General features: G+C 33.1%; 1 protein-coding gene across 3 annotated transcripts; it reads right to left on the bottom strand.

The window, feature by feature from the left end:
* Positions 1-3337: 3337 nt before the first annotated feature.
* Positions 3338-10669, bottom strand: LOC141700678 (uncharacterized). 3 transcript variants are annotated; one of them, XM_074504387.1, is made up of 11 exons: positions 10304-10669; positions 10030-10164; positions 8946-9150; positions 7943-8142; positions 7395-7640; positions 6589-6684; positions 6423-6500; positions 5690-5902; positions 4824-4892; positions 4569-4724; positions 3338-4055 (listed from the first exon to the last, which is right to left on the bottom strand). In XM_074504387.1, exons 1-11 carry the CDS (start codon positions 10418-10420, stop codon positions 4050-4052), a joined length of 1521 nt encoding a protein of 506 aa, XP_074360488.1. In that variant the 5' UTR covers positions 10421-10669; the 3' UTR covers positions 3338-4049. The 3 variants fall into 3 exon arrangements, with proteins under 3 accessions (XP_074360488.1, XP_074360486.1, XP_074360489.1); XM_074504385.1 differs by lacking the exon at positions 3338-4055 and having other exon boundaries at positions 4297-4724; XM_074504388.1 differs by lacking the exons at positions 3338-4055; positions 5690-5902 and having other exon boundaries at positions 4297-4724.
* Between the last annotated feature and the right edge of the window lie 8884 nt (positions 10670-19553).

The raw sequence follows: 19553 nt of genomic DNA, 5'->3' as shown, positions 1-19553 counted from the left end.
GCTGTGAATTCATCTCAACAAATTCTCTATCAACCATCTGAAGCTGCTGAATCAAAGAAGCAAATTGAAGAACAGAAGAAATCCCCAAGGAAGAAAGAATTGGCTAGAAGAACAAGAAGGAAACTGGATATTGTTGACAAGGAATTGGAAGATCAATTTTCTAAGGAACCCACACCAGCTTCAACTCAAGCATCAAAGCCCTCTGTGGTATTTGAAGACATAGGGGTGGTGGATCCCTACAGGAATATTCATGGTGAACCTATTGTGCCAAAGGATGAGCCAATAGAGTGGGATAACATACCAATTCCTAGCTTCAGCTTACCAATCCTTAGCAAGCCAAAAAGGACAAAGTCAAGGGCAGTCAAGAAAGTGAAGCTGTCACCTCTCAAATCCAAATCAGTAGTTAAAGCTCAACCCAAAGTCAACAGGGGAGACTACTTGTACTTGTGTGACATCAAAGAATATTCAGATCTAAATCTTTATCTGGATGAACTGGATGAAGTGAGGGGAATTGATGCATACAGGAACCTACCTGAAAGGTTAGTGTTCAAGTACAAAGGAGGAAGGGAGATTCAGTGGCCACTTCACAGGATTCTTCAAGAAAGCCAAGCTGTACTGATTAAAGTTTATTCATCCTTCAAGAAGAACTTTGGGTTCAATGTAACTGCAAGAAGACTAGTATTGAAGAAGATTGAAGAACTAAGGAGTATTAGAGCTAAAGATGCACTTCCAAAGACTCTAATCATCCCATACACAGGGAGAAGAGTGCATCTAAGGCCCTACTGGCTGATGGAGTTCATGGATGACAAAGGTGTGAGAAGATTCTTCAGATTAGAAGACCAATTGAGTATCTCTAGCAGTGAGACTCTCTTGGAAATGCAAGAAAAGCTAGATCTCTCAGAATCTGATGAACTAGAATTCCACAGGCAGCTCCAAAATCAGATTGATGAAAACAACAGAAAGCTTGGAAGAAGATCCAGACTTTCAAGAAACTAGAAAAATCTGCTCAGGCTAGAGGAGCATCTTGAAATGACTGTGAGCCAAACCTTGTACATTTTGATTATTTGAAGCACTTTCAGTATTATCTAATAATCTTTAAAGCTGTATGTTTAGGATGTTTTGTTATCATCAAGTATCTCTTAATTTATGGCTACAATTCCAGTAGACATAAATTGGGGGAGATTGTTGTGCATATGTTGTGTACTTGATGATTTCATAAACAAAACATCTAAGTAGATTTTACTTAGTGAAATAATGTAGCACTCGACGGATAAGAATGATAGTCCCGACGGATAACTCATTATAGTCCCGACGGATGTTAACTAATTATCCATCGAGTGAGTAGCTTATGTAATAATAAGTCTGTAGCACAGTTCCGTATACATCTTTGTATAGATTCGGTAGTAGCCTATAAGTCATGTTGACTTTAACTAGATATGCAGAGTAGGTTGATTAATTGTATATAAATGATGTCTTGTAATTCTGCATAAGTGAAATGAAGTCAAGTGCCAAAATAGCTACCAACGGATGATTAACAAAGCCATCGACGGATGATCGAATGACTATCAACGGATGTTTAAAATAGTTATCGATGGATGATCAATGAAGCCATCAACGGATGTTCAGAAAGTCGACGGATGATCATACATCCAACGAATGTTCATAGAATCCAACGGATGATCATATAAAGAATTCAAACAGCAGTTGAACAGTGAAAGCTGAGCACAGCCGTCGAGATGTATATAAATCTACTGTGGAAGCCCATTAACTGGGTAATAGAGGACGAAAAGCAGCAAAGCTTAAGACTGATAGTTTTTATATTTATTCAGTCTTTTTGACTTTGTAATCTTGGTAATACATAAACCAAGAACGTAGAAAATAGAAAAATGAGAAGTTGAGATACACAAAAACAGAGAAATCTTTGTAAGAAGAATCATTAGCATTTCCCTGTATTCTCAGCAGTTCAATTTGTAAGCAGCTGTGAGCATTCTTGCACACAGAGTCCTCTCGATATATAAATATATATCTCTGGTGGAATTGTTTAAATCCACCAGAAAGTTTTTAAAGACTCTTGTTTTTAATTACTTATGTTTTGATTCAATTAAGTTTCTATTCCGCTTTGTGCTAATCAAAACACTTATATCTATATTCGAGTTGAACATTTTTATTTCGAGAAAAAGGTTCAAGAATTCCATTCAACCCCCCTTCTGTAATTCTTGCTATATTGTTAAGGGACTAACATAAATGAAATGAAGTCAAGTGCCAGATAGTTACCCGACGGAAAAACAACAATGTCACTCGACGGATGATCAACAAGGCAACCCGACGGATGATCATGAACCCGACGGATGATCATGAACCCGACGGATAAAGAATTCAAACATCTGTTGACAGTGACAACACAGTCACATTTAATTTAGTTTAATTTTTTTAAGACCTGACCAATGTTAAATATTTTACATTAGCCCGGATAAAAATAAATATTTTTAAGTTTTAGCTAATCTATTTATTTTATGATTTTAATTTTGCGTTATCCTGGATTAGTTGTATAAATTTTAGTAGCCCAAATTATATATTGATTTGTTTTACTCAGACACTATTATTTAGACTAACAAAATAGCTCTAGTTCCATTTTGGTAAAATAGTAAGGACACCATAGAACTTGAAAAAAGCCTGTAATATACATAAACCCAAACATTGTACGAACGGACCGGTTATTAAAATTGTGTTAATTGAATTATTAAGATTAGAATCTGTTACACATTTTTAAGTCTGCATTATATCTAAAAATTTGTTCCATTCATATCACACCACTTTTTTACTTTTTAATTTTATTTTTATACTTTAGTGATAAAATAGTCATGTAGTACAAGAATAGTGTGAACTTTGTGTTGATGGATTGGAATAGAATTAGAAAATAGCATAGTTTTTAGGGTTTTTTGAAAAATACCCAAATCTAAAATTATTTTTACAAAATTACAGTCATTTTTTAAAAATATTTTGCAAAAATACTTTTTAATTAGCAAAAATACTATTTTCTATTTTCTTTGCAAAAATACGCTTTTACACAATTGAAATCAACCGGATGGAATATTTGACGAGTTCTGCAACTACATGCAACATCAAATGTAACAAAAAATAAAAACTTCATTTAACTAGTTGCATACCTGGTTGATTTTGATTGATTCCGTATTTTTGCAAAAAAAATCATAAGATAGTAAAATCGCAAAAAAAATAAATTATAAAATTTAGTATTTTTAGTAATTTCTCTAGTTTTTACACTTACACCAAAATGGTGTAATGAGTTGGAAATTCTTTAAATTCTAAAGGCCTTGACTAAGCACATCCAAACTTGCTCGATTGTTTGTTTAATGCTGGTCCTCGGGTTCCACAGAACAGCGAGAACTGTTATATACACACACAGAATAGGACGGGGAGCTTTCTTCCAAGCCTTGCCCCAACCCTAAATATCTAATATATGTCAACCACCTTCAAAGAACTGCAGCAAACAAACAAGCTCAAAGACTAAAACAACAAAATTGGACCATTGCCCGGCTATTGAGTTTTGAGTTGCCAAAACAACTCTTAACCATTTTCCTCCCATAATCAGCATAAACCATCCAGTGTGCGAATAACGACCATAGAATATCCTAGTCCAAGAGCGTAAACTTTACATTGTAATCAGGATTCAGCTTTATTTGATGATGCTAAAGGACATTTTAGTGTCCATACAAATCCAATTTCAGTTACATCTGTATGGTCCAAATCCAGATATACATAACGAGAAACAATGCATCCTTTAGACAACTTAAACATAAATAACCAAAAACAAAAGGCTGATCCCTCCTTTGAAACAATTACAAACCAGCAGTAAAAGATTGTTTAGAAGTGGAAGACTGAACAGAAAACACTTGAGATTGTTCAGTAGAAGATAAAACAGATATAACTTAAAAAATGCTACAGGATTTCCAAGTCCACAATAATAACTTAAATAATGCTGGCCCTGAAAACCTCCATAATTTCCAAGTCCACAAATGTATGGATTTGTATTAACCCTGGCATTCAAAGAGGATATAGCCTTGTTACAAACAAAACAATGTAACGACACTTTGCAGAAGCAATAGCGTCCCAAGCTATGAAAATAAAGCTAGCTAGAGGGCCACATAATCCCCCAAAAAGAAAATAAAAAGAGACATAAAAAATCAGCTTTGCACAAAATCAACTATATACGCGGCTCGGTAGCATTGGCACTTGGACGGCATATCGATTGCAAGTCGAACTATAACTAAAAAGGGATAACAAAAATATAACATATCAATTGCAAGCTGAACTATAACTAAAAAGTGATAACAAAATAATAACAGATGAATTCCGGAATTCCAATAATAGCAGGAAACACTAATAACAAGTAACCCCTGACTAAATAGGAAATGGAAAATTAGAACTTTGTTAAGCAGCACAGAGTGCAAGTGATAACGAAGTTCAAATAGAATTCATTTCTTGTTCAGCACAAAATGGGAGTTCAAGTGATGACAATATACTAAGCAAACATCCATCTATTACTGTACCATGCGGTAACCGCCAACAGCGACGGCATGCCCCCTCCCTATTGGTTCTAACGTGACAATTTCGTTGGTCTTGAACTCTATCCTCACGCTGAAGGGAAGTTTGTCGTGGTCAGCAAACGGATCTTTAACTTGGCTAGTGAAATTGATGTTTTTTGCCTGCAATTCGCACAAGTTAGAAACATGGTTTAACAGAACTCCAAAGGACATTCACACTTTGTAGACTAAATACAACAAATATCATAAAAGAAGACATACCCGTGTGCAGATCAAGTAATGACCGCCGGTTTTAAGATGTAATAGAGCATACCTAGCTATATAATTCACCTGCCCAACAAAAAAGCACGGTCACAACTATATTTAAAAACTAAACATCTAAGAGCAATACCACAAAATACCCACCTATATCTCCAAGTCATACATGAAGAAACTATAAGGCATCACAAATATAAAATCTTAGTTCCCATTGTACATTCAAAACTAAACTTATAATCTTTTAACTGAAAAAAAACAAAAAGAAAAACACTCAACTAATAATCCAAGATTCTAAAACCAAAAAACTTTACCAGCTATCAAGTCTTAAAGGGTAATTTACAAATTAAAATAGGTGGGATGAGGGAATAACTAAAATAATGTTGGAATCATGAACAATTCAAAAGATTATAAAGCATTTCAAAATAATACTTCATAACCATAGAACAACCTTCCTTTTTAAATGTATTGAGAAAGCATTTAACAGGAAACTGTGCATTATTGTAGCAAAAGTACAATTTTTTTAATGTTTAATCCTTTTTTGAGCGATTATAATTAAATTAATTTTAAAGTGAGACATGTTCATTTAATTCAAATATTATAAATCAATAAAAAAAACAAATATTTAAAGATACCACCGCATTTTTAATCCTTATTCCGATATTAATAATTTGTACCAAGAGGTAGCTGCTGTCTTTATTTTTTAAATGATTGCAATCACACTGATTTTTTTAAAAAAAAAATCATAACCATTCTTTAAAAAAAAGGTAAATTTTTTTATTTTTTATGTTTTGGAAAAGTTAATATATAATCCAGTTATGATACCTTATTTACTTAAAAATAGAAGACATTAAAATATGGGTGAAAATAACCTGCAAAGAGGGATCTGGATAAACGATATCACCAAGGATGACATCCACCATGCCAACAACCATGCGGTAATCCATACCATTAACCATGCGATAATCTCTACTAACCATGTCCTTACGGAAACAAAAATTTTCTGGAAATGTAACAACATTCGACCTCTCCTCCACCGTGTTTGCAACAACATCTGACAACCCAATTACATACACCATTCCATTCTGCATATTTAAACATCCAAGCTATGCATAAATGATATGGAACATAAAAACTATGTTACTCCAACTTGGTTGTGGAGTGTGGGACACGACCCATATCCGAGTGTCGGACTTGAAAAATCTAAATTTTGAGACACGGGGACATGGTCCTATTTTTAAACATGGTATGACCTATTTTTGGACATGGCACCGCGACACAGCATAATATATTGATGAACAAGTGTATCAAATTATCAAGTATGACATCTTAACAAAAATTAATAACAAAACTCACATTAAACATGATTTTGTAATTGACCTTGAAATTAGATATCTTCTCTACTTTTATCTCATGCTTGTTTATTTCTCCCTTCTCACACACATATTGATTTTAAATCATAAGTTCTAGTCATATTTAATCTCTAAGTTGGTCAAAGTGTCCACATTTAAGTCAAATGATCCGACACTAAATAAGTGTCGCGTATGAGTAACATAGCATAAAAATACAAACAAGCCATGATCAAGCACATACTATATAACTTACCGAGCCAACAAGATCGGATAATTGTAAAACTGTAATTCCACATACATCTCCCAGGTATAAAACGTGAGACCCGGGTTTCTGAAAAACATAAACCGAATTAAATGAAGCAAAAATAAATAAATAAATTGTATAACTAATTTGCTATTGTATATATGATAATACTTACGATCCATATATTAGTAAGACCGCCCAGTATAGCAGCCGCCAACTTTGACATATGCGGATTCCATAATCTATACTCAACTTCAGTTCCATCATCCTTCTGAAATAGGGAAAATTATATACATTCAGTGTTACTTAAGGCAAAAAACACAACGAAGCGTAAGATCTCTCTGGTAGCTTAAGCATAAACCGAAAAATGAAGCTCGGGTTTTGGTAAATGAAGCGCACTACATTGATTAGTATATACTTACACATATAAAGAGAAATGACATGCTAATTACTATCTGCAAACTCAAAAGAGAAGTGTAGGCCCATATGTCATAATACTAAAATATATTAAAAAAGTGGATAAAAAGTTATATTTGTACATCATCATATTCTCCGCTTTCAAAATAATCACAATCAGTGGTGGTTTGTTGAGGATTTGTGGAGGATGAGGGAGGCAGCTTGGATGTTGATTGGATGTTTAGAGTGTGTCAATGACTGAAAGTCCAGTATATATAACGTACTCGTTTTTAAAACAAGCCCAACAAAAAAAAAAGAACCACCTTTTAAAATTATGTCCAGATCTAATATAAACACCCACTTATACAAAAATGCCTTTTTTATAGTGTTTCTACGCTTCAGCTTAACACATAAACGGGAATCTTTATATTTTACTCTGCTCCTCCGAAAAGAAAACCCAAATATAAAGAATTGGGAAGGATGAAGGGAGTAAATGATAATAATGCAATGTTAATAATAATCATGGATTATAAAGATTATTAATTAATGAAGAGCCAAATACTACTATAAAATAAATTAATTCACCTGAACAGATATTAATTTGTCACCGTGAAGAACTTTACCAGGTACTAAATTTTTAGTACAGATAAAATTCTTTTTACCCAAACCCTTGGCGATGAAAAGTCCTTTAAATTTATGTGGGACAACCACAACTTTGTTTGCAAAACCAGTGTGAAAATTTCTTTGCACTATGGAACTTTCTTTGCACGCACAACTTTGCCAACGATAACTGCGTGCCAAATTCAGTTGAGCCATTCTCAAGTCTCCGGGCTAGATAAAAGAAAATCAACAAATTAGTTTGCAAGAAATCATATATACTGGGTATGTTTGGCCAGACTTATTTGATGAGGATGGAAATAAGGACTTATTTTTGTTGAGCCATTCTCAAGTTTCCTTATCTTAGGGAAAAAATTCACATCTAAATGTTTGATAGGGGTTTAACATTTCTTATTTGCAGAAATCACTTATTTCTAGAAAAAGGTACACATGAATAAGTCTTTTATCAGAAAAGTACACATACACGTACTTGTACTCGTACATGTAAATGATTACTTAACAGAAAGGAAACAAACCTCCAAGTCGATGAATTTGTCAATTTTTGCCCGCAAACCACGCATAACCTGATCGATTATTTGACCAACTATCACAAATATCCCTGTTGCTAAACATATATTACGTCCCAACAGTGCATTTGCAACTGCAATTTGATAATCAGATCTTGGTTGTGGAATATTATCCACTAAAAAACTTTTCAGCTCCTTGGTCACATTGGCTACAAACAAAATACATAATTTTTTTTATAAGACAAACATGGAATAGAATTATAGAAAATTAAAAAAAAAACAAATATATATATAGGGGAGAGAGAGAGAGAGGCGAGGATGACCTCAGGGAGTTACCTAAGGTTATAAGCTATTTGAATAAAAAATCTGGATGGCAAATTTTTAATATCAGAATCCACCCAAAATGACCAATGATGTTGTATTATTTTTTGTTATAACCTCATGTACTGACCTAAGGTCACCCTCAATATATATATATATAGAGAGAGAGTAAGGTTCCGGGGGAACACTCTTAAAAAGGAAATGAGAGAACCTTTCATATAAAATAAGATTCCAATTATTTTTTAGCTTAAAATAATTATTCATTAATATTATAATAGTCATTACAAAAATTTATTGCATGTATTTGGTTATCAGTTCTCATTTTAATTGGGTTCTCATTAGGTCCCTATATATATATATGGCTAATCCAATAGAAACTTCTTTATAATAAAAACTAGAAACTAAAGTATAAAAATTCTAAATCACATCGAAATATATCACATATGGTATGCAAATTGATCATTGGGAGATGGAGAAAAATATAGTGAAGTCGAATTTTATCTGACGGGAAAAATCAAATTGAAAATGGAGGGGAAAAGTTGAGATTCTGTGTGGGAGGGTGCAGTTTAATTCTATGTGGTGCATGTAGGGGGCATTAGATTAGACTGATCTAGTGGCTTAGATTAGTTTCTACATTTTAAAAGTTGTTTCTATATGATCATCTTCCTATATATATATAGTTACTACTTACAATTGCATATAGCCTTCATTTGATGGAGAGCGTCACGGAGAGATGAAAAGGGATAAAAAGCTCTGAGCGTGAATGGGTTGTTATTGAGGTACTTCTCAGCTATTTTGAATGTGGTGCTAAATCCAGGATATTCATACATTCCATGAGCATCAAAAAGAGCATATCCCGAGGCAAATTCAAAAAGAAAAGCAATATGGCGGCCATACTGAAGAGTAGACAAAAAATAAAGAAAAACAAGTGAGTTGCATTGCAAGAAGTGGCAAGCAGGTTAATTGGTGCTTGTAGAGGTGTATGTGCAAACTAATTTCTGGAAAGAAAAAAAATCCTCCAAAATGTACCAACTACCAAACACTAGTATAAGAGTTTCATTTGGCCAACCTCTAATTTGGTTCAAAAATTTAACTACCAAACATGATCATTATAATAAATATATTTGAGTAAGGGCTCAAAATTATTTTTTTAGTAAAAATAGAAAATAGATTCATTTGGAAATCAAAAAACAACAACCACAATTCAATTCCTGAGATCAAATCCAACTTCATACTATAAAACTACAATTGTGTAAGTTTTAAACTATTATGTGTAAAACCAAATCTGACCCATAGTCTAAAAATTAAGCCAAATGAACTGTGACACCGGTTCTTAACAAAACAATAATATAAAACTTGCAAATCTATGAAACCAAGCAACCCCTTGGAGCAACCCTAAGGGCATCTCAACTCAAGCTCCTAACCTAAATTTTGAGGAAAAATCATGAAAATCAAGCTCCAAGAGACTCCTAACTTTTCTTCAAATTGTTAGGAGCTCTTTTATGCTCCTCAATATTAGGAGTCTCTCTCCTCTCCTCTTTCATTACATCACTTTTCATTATTTAAATAACATGGGTATATTAGCTAATTAAAAAATGCTAGCAAGTAATTTAAGAGACTAGATAGATTCATTGTTGGATATGACAAGTATTTGAAACTCTTAAATAGTTAAGAGTTAATATTTTATTTTATTTTTGAGGAGGGGGCTAAATTAACTCTTGGAGATGCTCTTATTACTTAGAATGAGAAAGAAAGAAAACCTGGATATAATTTACCTTATTGCACAAGGAAGTCCCTGGTTTAGATGTTGGTGCATCATCTACTTTTCTCTTTTTCCCCGGAGCAGGAGGAGCACTAGATATTGGTGCATCATCAACTTTTCTCTTTTTTCCCATATCAGGAGCATTCATCTGAACGGACAAAAGCATTAAAGTGGCTATCAATTCCCTAAATTCCAATTACAAATAATAATAATAATAATAATTATAATTATAATAATAATAATAATAATAATAGCACAAGAAACAAAGAACACAATAAATAATTTACCTTATTCCCCGACGAACCTGCTTTCTGCCTTAAACGATAATGAACACGGTTTTGCCTATATTCCTCCTCTACACGGCGGCGATTTTCCAACAACTTTAATTTTAATTTAGCATCCATAACTTAGTAAACAAATAAACAGAACGATCCCAGATGGGAGAGAGAGAGAGAGGGAGAGAGAGGGAGGGAGGGAGAGAGAGAGAGAGAGAGAGTTTAGAGAGAAACAGAGACAGAGACACGGAGAGATGTGGGTACACCAATTTAACAATGAAAAGGGGAAAATCCCTCTTTCCATTGTGATTTTGAGAAAAAATTACATAAATAACACATTATCACTCGTTCTACCCGCCCAATACACCGGTCGAAGGGTTTTGGTTCTAAAAAAAAATTATGCATCAATTTTAATTAAATAAAGTTTATAAATATCAGTTCAACTAGTTAATTTCTACGGATTATTAAACAATATATATTTTTTCTTTAAATAGTATAAAATGCATTGAATCAAATGTTACGATATAGTTTAGATGTAACTTTTATTTGAATAATTCAAAATATTTGTACAATATTATCCTGATCAATGAATATTGGTTATCTAAAATAATTCTTTTTAAAAAGTTTGTTTTTTAAAGTGAAAAATAAAAAAAATCGATTTAATATATCATCGTAGTTTTAACAAATCTCGTGAGATCTCATATCAAATTTCGTTTTTTTTAAATCGAGTCAAGTCCCAAAAACAATAATGCACTATATGTGAAGTTAATAATTTTATTACAAATAAGCAATTAACTTGATCGTATAAACACCTCAAACACATTAAATTATATTAACATAAGATATTAAAAAAAATTACACTATTGGTAAGATATTCTCGCCAATCTTGTAATTTAAATTTACTAAACGTAGATTGTGACGATATTTTTCGTCCGAGTCATGAAGTCAAATTTCGAGTATTTTTTGAACAATGAACCAAGTTCTTATTTCAATTTCGAAATAAACTAAAAATGCATTGACTCATTCTAATCTGAACTTATCTAAATTTGTAATACCAATATAGATTATTTATATATAAGAGACCATATTTTCAATAATTTTTAAAATATATATATATGTACATTTTAGTTGTTTTTTATAATAAAAAATATATGAGATATATTTTCAAACTAAAAAAAAAAAGAAAAATATATAAGACAATCCATTTATGTACTATGTCTAATTTTGTATCTGTAATTCAATTCTTTAAAATTAACTGTACAAATATTCAAGTAACTTTCCCTTTTTTTTGCAAAATTCAAGTAACTATTTTTAAATTTAAATAAAATATTCATTTAACACACTTATATAATATGTGTATGATAAAAAATAGATGTGACAATATGGCGTAGTGGTATGAGGTTGTATGGGTGAATAAAATATCTCAAGTTCGATATTAAAAATAATAGTAGTTTAGTCTTTTCAATGAGACTTTTTAATCTCACTAATATTATCTATTGTTCTCCTATTATATATAGAAGAGATCTGTTTTAATCCTGATCAATGTTAAATATTTTACGTTAGCCCGGATAATAATATATTTTTTTAAGTTTTAGCTAATCTAATTATTTTATTATTTTAATTTTGCTTTATTCTGGATTAGTTGTATAAATTTTGGTAGCCCACGTTATATATTGATTTGTTTTACTCTGACACTATTATTTTGACTAACAAAATATCTCTAGTTTCATTTTCGTAAAATAGTATGGATACCATAGAACTTGAAAAAAGCCCGTAATTTATATAAACTCAAACATTGTACAGACGAACCGACTATTAAAATTGTGTTAATTAAATTATTAAGGGCAGATTCTATTACACATTTTTAAGCTTGCATTATATCTAACAACCAGTCAGGTAGAATTTAATTTTATTGTAGCCCGTACTAACAAATTACTTTTCAAAAATTTAATTTTATTTGACTCGGTTCAATAATATATTTTTTAGCCGAATCATCAATATTTGCTATTTTATTTTAACCCGAAACAACAAATCCAAATAACTTTGTTTAGTTACTTTTATTTTTATATAAGATCGGATCAATTGTATAATTTTGTTTAGTCCGAGTGAATAACATATATTATCTTATTTAAACCCGAGACCATTACACATTTAAAATTCTATTTACATTTATATGATTATACTTATTTTAAAAGAATGTTTTATTTTAAATATTACGATAGTTACAAGTCGCCAGAACGACTACCAACAAAATTTCAACCTTTTCGGCCTTTAATATAATATTGTATAGATAGATTACAATATAGTATAATAATTAATTTTAAACAATAAAATTTTATATATAAAAATAATTTTTGAATATGACTTTATATTTTATGTTATTTGTAATTAAGTTATTTATATGCAGTTAAGTAATTATTACGATTGTTAGTAGACGAATAAGATATTTTTTGGGATTTGAAATACACGAATGAATTTAGGTTTTGTTTCACGACAAATGTTTACAGGGGTTGTTACGAGGAAATCCCTCTTTCCTTTGTGATTGTTTGTGTTTTTTATGCTGGGCCGGATGATATCAATAAATTAATTATATTGATTTGCCGCAGGGTCACTCTGGTTGGCTTGAGAAAGAGAGTCTCAACGGCTCTCGACCTACTAACGAGAATTGAGGTGTATGGAGGGTAATTATATATAGGAGATTGTTTTTAATAATTTATAATATTTTGAATTTAATTTGAAAAGATATTTTTAAGATTTTTAATTTATTTATTTGAAATTATAAATACATATTGTTTGACAATAATCATATATATATACTCACATATATAAGTTATTGATTTTTTTTAAAATAAGTAATTTTTAAAAATAATATTAATAATTGGAATATATAATTTTATTAATATTTTAAAATGTCTTTACAAAGTATAATTATGTTTAATTCAAAACTAAATTTAGCTTGTAATTCTGCATAAATGAAATGAAGTCAAGTGCCAGATAGCTATCTGACGGATAAACAACAATGCCACTCGACGGATGATCAACAAGGCAACCCGACGGATGATCAACAAGGCAACCCGACGGATGATCATGAACCCGGCGAATGATCATGAACCCGACGGATGATCATGAACCCGACGGATAAAGAATTCAAACATTTGTTGACAGTGACAACACAGTCACATGCGTCGAGTGTATGCAAATGAAATGTGGAAGCCTATTCAACTGGGTTTTAGAGAACAAAGAAGCATTGCCATTTTCATGCTATTATGAAGATATTCAAAGATGCTGGAATAAAGTAATGAATCAGCATAGTATTAGACTTGATAGGTTTTGTTTTATTATCTTGTCTTATTACTTTGTAATCTTGGTGATATATAAACCAAGAAGCAGCAAATAGAACAAAAAGAAACTAAGCAAGATTATTATTCTCAGAGAAACATTTGTAAGCTGTATTCTTAGCATTTCTCTATAAACTTAGTTGTTCAAATTTGTAAGCAGTTGTGAGTTAATTGCTACACAGAGTTCTCTTGATATAATATATATATCTGGTGGATACATTCAAATCCAACAGAAAGTTGTTAAAGACTTGTGTTTTTAATTACTTGTGTCTTGATTCATTCCAAGTTATTATTCCGCAGTTTGCAAATCAATTCACACAGTTATATATTATTAAGATAAAACATTTTATATCTTTGTGAAAAAGTTTCAAGAATTCCATTCGACCCCCTTATGTAATTCTTGTTGCATTGTTAGGGACTAGCAATTGGTATTAGAGCAAACTCTTAATAAACAAAGAGTTTAAAGATCACAACAAAATAGCAAGATGAACAAGAAGGATGTTGGAGTCAAGATTTCTTTTCTGGATAAAGATAATTACCATCATTGGAAGGTAAAAATGCATCTCCATTTACTTTCTCAAGATGAGGCATGTGTAGATTGCATAGAGAGAGGCCCTAATGTACCAATGAGAGTTGCAACTGGAAATGAGCCATCAGTCCCCAAGCCAAGGAATGAATGGTCTGATCCTGATATTGAACAAGTCAGGAAAGATAAGAAGGCCATGAATATTCTATTCAATGGAGTTGATGGTGACATGTTTGACAACATCATCAATTGCAAAACTGCCAAGGAAGTTTGGGATACTATACAGATTATCTGTGATGGCACTGAGCAAGTAAGGGAAAATAAGATGCAGCCACTCATTCAGCAATATGAGCATTTTCATAGTGAAGAAAATGAGTCTCTCACTGACATCTTTAATAGGTTTCAAAAACTAATAAATGCTCTGAAGTTGCACGGAAGGGTCTATCAGACAAAAGACTCCAATCTTAAGTTTCTTAGATCTCTTCCAAAGGAATGGAAACCTATGACAGTCTCGTTGAGAAACTCTCAAGATTACAAGGAGTTTACTTTGGAGAGACTGTATGGCATCCTGAAAACTTATGAGCTTGAAATAGTGCAAGATGAGAGGATGGAGAGAGGAAAGAAGAAAGGAGGATCCATTGCACTAGTTGTTGAGTTAGAGAAGAGAAGGAGATGAAGATGGAAGCTGTTGAATCAACTTCAAAGGTCTGTGAAAATAAAGGCAAGGGGCTGGTAGCAGAAAATGAAGACTCTTTGAGCCAAGATGACATGGAAGATATTGATGAACATTTAGCATTTCTTTCCAGAAGATTTGCCAAGCTCAAGTTCAAGAAAAACTTTGGAGCAGCTAAGCCAAATAGAAACATGGTGGATAAATCAAAATTCAAGTGTTTCAAATGTGGCTTGGCAGGGCACTTTGCCAGTGAGTGTAGAAAGTCGGATTCCAGCAAAAAGAAGTTTGAGCCTGTGGATTATAAACAGAAATACTTTGAGTTGTTCAAATAAAAGGAAAGGGCTTTCATTACACAAGAAAATGACTGGGCAGCAGATGGTCTGGATGAGGATGAGGATGTCAGATGTGTCAATCTAGCCCATTTATCTAAAGCTGAGTGTAATGATGCAATAAATGATATGCCTACAGAATTATATCATTTGCGTGTTACACTTAAGTCTCTTACTAAGGAAAATGCTAAAATCAAAGAAAATAATTTGTTTTTAAGTGAGAGGAATAATGTGCTAGAGTCTCAGTTCATTGAATTTGAAAAATTAAGAATTGAGTGTAAATTTTCTAAGGATGAATTAACTGAGTCCTTGAAGAAAGAAGAGATCTTGAAGAAGCAGCTTGAACGAGAACATGAGGTAATTAAGGCATGAAAACATCTAGAGATGTTCATGCTCAAATCACCAAAGTTCAAGGTATTGAGTCCTTTTGTGATGCAGCCTGGAAGAAGAACAAGGAGAAGCTGGAATCCAATTTGGTGGAAGGATTGATAACAGATGTAGACTCGACGGATGATGAGGGTCATCCGCCGGATAACAAAAAGGGTTATCCGTTGAGTGATATAAATCCTCATCCGTCGACTGTGAGCAAGCCTGTCAGTAAAGCCAAACTTGTCAAGTTAAATGAGAAATATGGATCAGTTTCCAAGAAATTTGTTCCAGGAGAATCCAGTCAAGTGAAGAAGGAGAAAAAGGCTACTGTTGGTAATATGATTGTCAAGCAATTGAGTGATAGACTGGAAAAGATTGATGTTAAAACAGAGGCTAAAAGGAAAAATATTAGAAATGGTAAAGTAGGACTTAACAAGCATAACAACTACACACCTGATAAATATGCTCCAAGAAAAATCTGTGTCAAGTGTGGTAGTGTAAATCATTTGTCTGTTAATTGCAAAACTGTCATGCCTACTTCCATATCTGTGCCACCTCATTTTCCCAATATGAATGACATGCCTTCTATGCCTATGAATGCTATGTCTACACAGAATATAAATGCACAGTTTTCTAATATGCCATTTGCACCTAATCCTTATTATGCTGCATTTAGTATGCCACAAATGTCATTTAGCATGCCGTACTGGAATAACATGTTTACTAATAGCATGTCATTCCCTGTTAATCAAAATATGCATGATAATTCTGCTGTAATGAATGGTTTCAAAGGTCCAACTCAAATGACTAAGGATGAATCTGATATCCCCAAGTCAAATAAGATCAAACCTAAGAAACAGAAAAAGAAAGCTAACAAGGCAGGACCCAAGGAAACTTGGGTACCAAAATTAACTTGATTTGATTTTGATGTGTGCAGGGAAACAGAAAGAATCTATGGTACTTGGATAGTGGTTGTTCAAGACACATGACTGGTGATTCTACCCTGCTCACAGAGTTCAAGGAGAGAGCTGGCCTAAGTATTACTTTTGGAGATGACAGCAAGGGTTATACTGTCGGATATGGCTTGATTTCAAAAGACAATGTCATCATTGAGGAGGTTGTCTTAGTGGATGATCTCAAGCATAATCTGTTGAGTATCAGCCAGCTTTGTGATAAAGGAAATTCAGTAACCATTAATTCAGAAGCCTGTGTTGTGACGAACAATAGAAGCAACAAAGTGGCTCTCACTGGTGTGAAAAAAGGTAATGTGTACCTAGCTGACTTTAACTCATCAAATACAGAATCTGTTACTTGCCTTCTCAGCAAAGCAAGTCAAGATGAAAGTTGGTTATGACACAAGAAGCTATCCCATCTAAACTTCAAAACCATAAATGAACTAGTAAAGAAAGAACTGGTTAGAGGCATTCCTCAAGTGGAGTTTTCTAAGGATGGACTGTGTGATGCTTGCCAGAAGGGATAGCAAATTAAAGCATCATTCAGAAAGAAGCTTGATTCAACAATTGAAGAACCTTTGCAACTACTACACATGGATTTGTTTGGACCAGTCAATGTGTTGTCCATCTCAAGGAAAAGATTTTGCCTAGTAATTGTAGATGATTTCTCAAAGTTCTCTTGGACATATTTCCTAAAGTCTAAAGATGAGGCTATTGAAATCATCATCAATCACATAAGGCAAGTCAATAATCATCCTGATTTCAAAGTTAGAAGAATCAGGAGTGACAATGGAACTAAGTTCAAGAATTCTGTCATGAGAGCATTTTATGAAGAAAATGGGATTTTGCATGAGTTTTCAGCAGCAAGAACTCCACAACAAAATGGAGTAGTAGAAAGGAAGAACAGATCACTTATTGAAGCTGCAAGGACAATGCTTGAAGAATCTAAGTTACCAACATATTTCTGGGCTGAAGCTGTAAATACTGCATGCTACACTCAGAATATTTCTCTGGTTAATCAAGCAAATGCATGACTCCCTATCAATTGTTCAAGAACAAGAAGCCAACTCTAAATTTTCTTTATATCTTTGGCTGCAAATGTTATATCTTGAGAAATCAAACTGACCAAAATGGGAAGTTTGATGCTAAAGCAGATGAAGGAATTTTTGTTCGATATGTTGTTGGTAAAGCATATAGAGTCTACAATCTGAGAACCAACATTGTTGTGGAATCAATACATGTTGTGTTTGATGATAAAAAGATTGAAGGACTGCAAGATGGAGATTACCATGAAAGCCTCAAATTTGACAATGGGGAGATGGTTAGTGATGACAGTGATGATGAAAGTGATCAAGACACGGTATCAAAGGATAATGCAGAAAAGTCTTCTACCAATGAAGCACAAAATTCAACATCTGTCGAGTCGCATAATGCTTCATCCGTCGGGAGACAATCTGCCTTATCCGTCGGGAGACAACCAGCCTCATCCGTCGGTACTCAAAATACACCATCATTCAGGTCATCAAAAGAAGCTGGGAGTCAGAATAGATCACTTACAGAAAGCTCCCCTTTTCTCAAATCAAAGATCAATTAACTCAGGGGGAGTTTCTAACAATCAAAACTCAATCACACATCAAGACAACAATGAGGCCTCTTCATCTAGAGCTAATCTATCTCAACAAAGGAAATGGACAAAGGATCACCCCTTTGAGCTCATCATTGGTGATGTTTCTTCTAGAGTTCAAACAAGGAGAGCAACTCAAGAAGAATTTCTAAACAACAACTTTATTTCCAAGGAAGAATCAAAGAAGGTAGAAGAAGCTTTGTTGGATCCTGATTGGATTTTAGCTATGCAGGAGGAGCTAAACCAATTTGAGAGGAATAAGGTATGGAAGCTGGTACCTAAGCCTAAATGAAAGAATCCAATAGACACCAAATGGGTATTCAGAAACAAGATGGATGAAAATGGCATAGTAGTCAGGAACAAAGCTAGATTGGTTGTTAAGGGCTATTGTCAATAAGAAGGAATAGATTTTGATGAAACATTTGCTCCTATTGCAAGACTTGAAGCTATCAGAATCTTCTTAGCCTATGCAGCCCATATCAATTTCAAAGTCTATAAAATGGATGTCAAAAGTGCCTTTCTGAATGGAGATTTGGAGGAGGAAGTCTATGTCAGTCAGCCTCCTGGTTTTGAAGATCCAAACTTTCTAGAATATGTTTACTATCTTTTGAAAGCACTTTATGGACTGAAGCAAGCACCTAGAGCCTGGTATGACACTTTGTCAAAGTTCCTTTTAAAGAATCACTTCACTAGAGGTACTGTAGACAAAACTATTTTCTTTAGAAATGTTAATGGCTGTAGTATACTTGTTCAAATTTATGTAGATGACATTATTTTTGGCTCTAAAGATGAAAAACTTTGCAAAAAGTTTGCCAAATTGATGCAAAGTAAGTATGAAATGAGTATGATGGGAGAACTAACTTACTTTCTTGGTTTGCAAGTAAAGCAAGTTAGTGATGGAATATTCATTAGTCAAACTAAATATATTTATGATCTTTTAAAGAATCTTGATCTAATGGATTGCACATCTGCAAAAACTCCCATGGCCACTGCAACTAAGCTTGAATTAAACACTACTGAAAAGTATGTGGATATTTCAAGTTATAGGGGAATGGTAGGCCAGATATAATGTTTAACAGCTAGTAGGCCAGATATAATGTTTGCTACATATTTGTGTACTATATTTCAGGCTAATCCTAGAGAATCTCACTTAGTAGCTATTAAGAAAATTTTCAGATATCTCAAGGGAACACCAAAACTTGGCATTTGGTATCCTAGAGATTCTGGTTTTGATGTAACTGGTTATTCAGATGCAGATTATACAGGTTGTAGAATTGATAGAAAAAGTACAACAGGAACTTGTCAATTTCTAGGAAACAAGCTTGTGCCCTTGTTCAGTAAAAAGCAAAATTTAGTTTCTACTTCTACAGCTGAAGCTGAATACATTGCTGCTGGAAGTTGCTGTGCACAGATTTTGTGGATGAAAAATCAATTACTAGACTATGGTCTC

This window comes from Apium graveolens, unplaced genomic scaffold (assembly GCF_009905375.1).
Source record: "Apium graveolens cultivar Ventura unplaced genomic scaffold, ASM990537v1 ctg27, whole genome shotgun sequence".
Taxonomy (NCBI): Eukaryota; Viridiplantae; Streptophyta; class Magnoliopsida; order Apiales; family Apiaceae; genus Apium; species Apium graveolens.
This window is presented reverse-complemented; position numbering and strand designations above follow the sequence as displayed.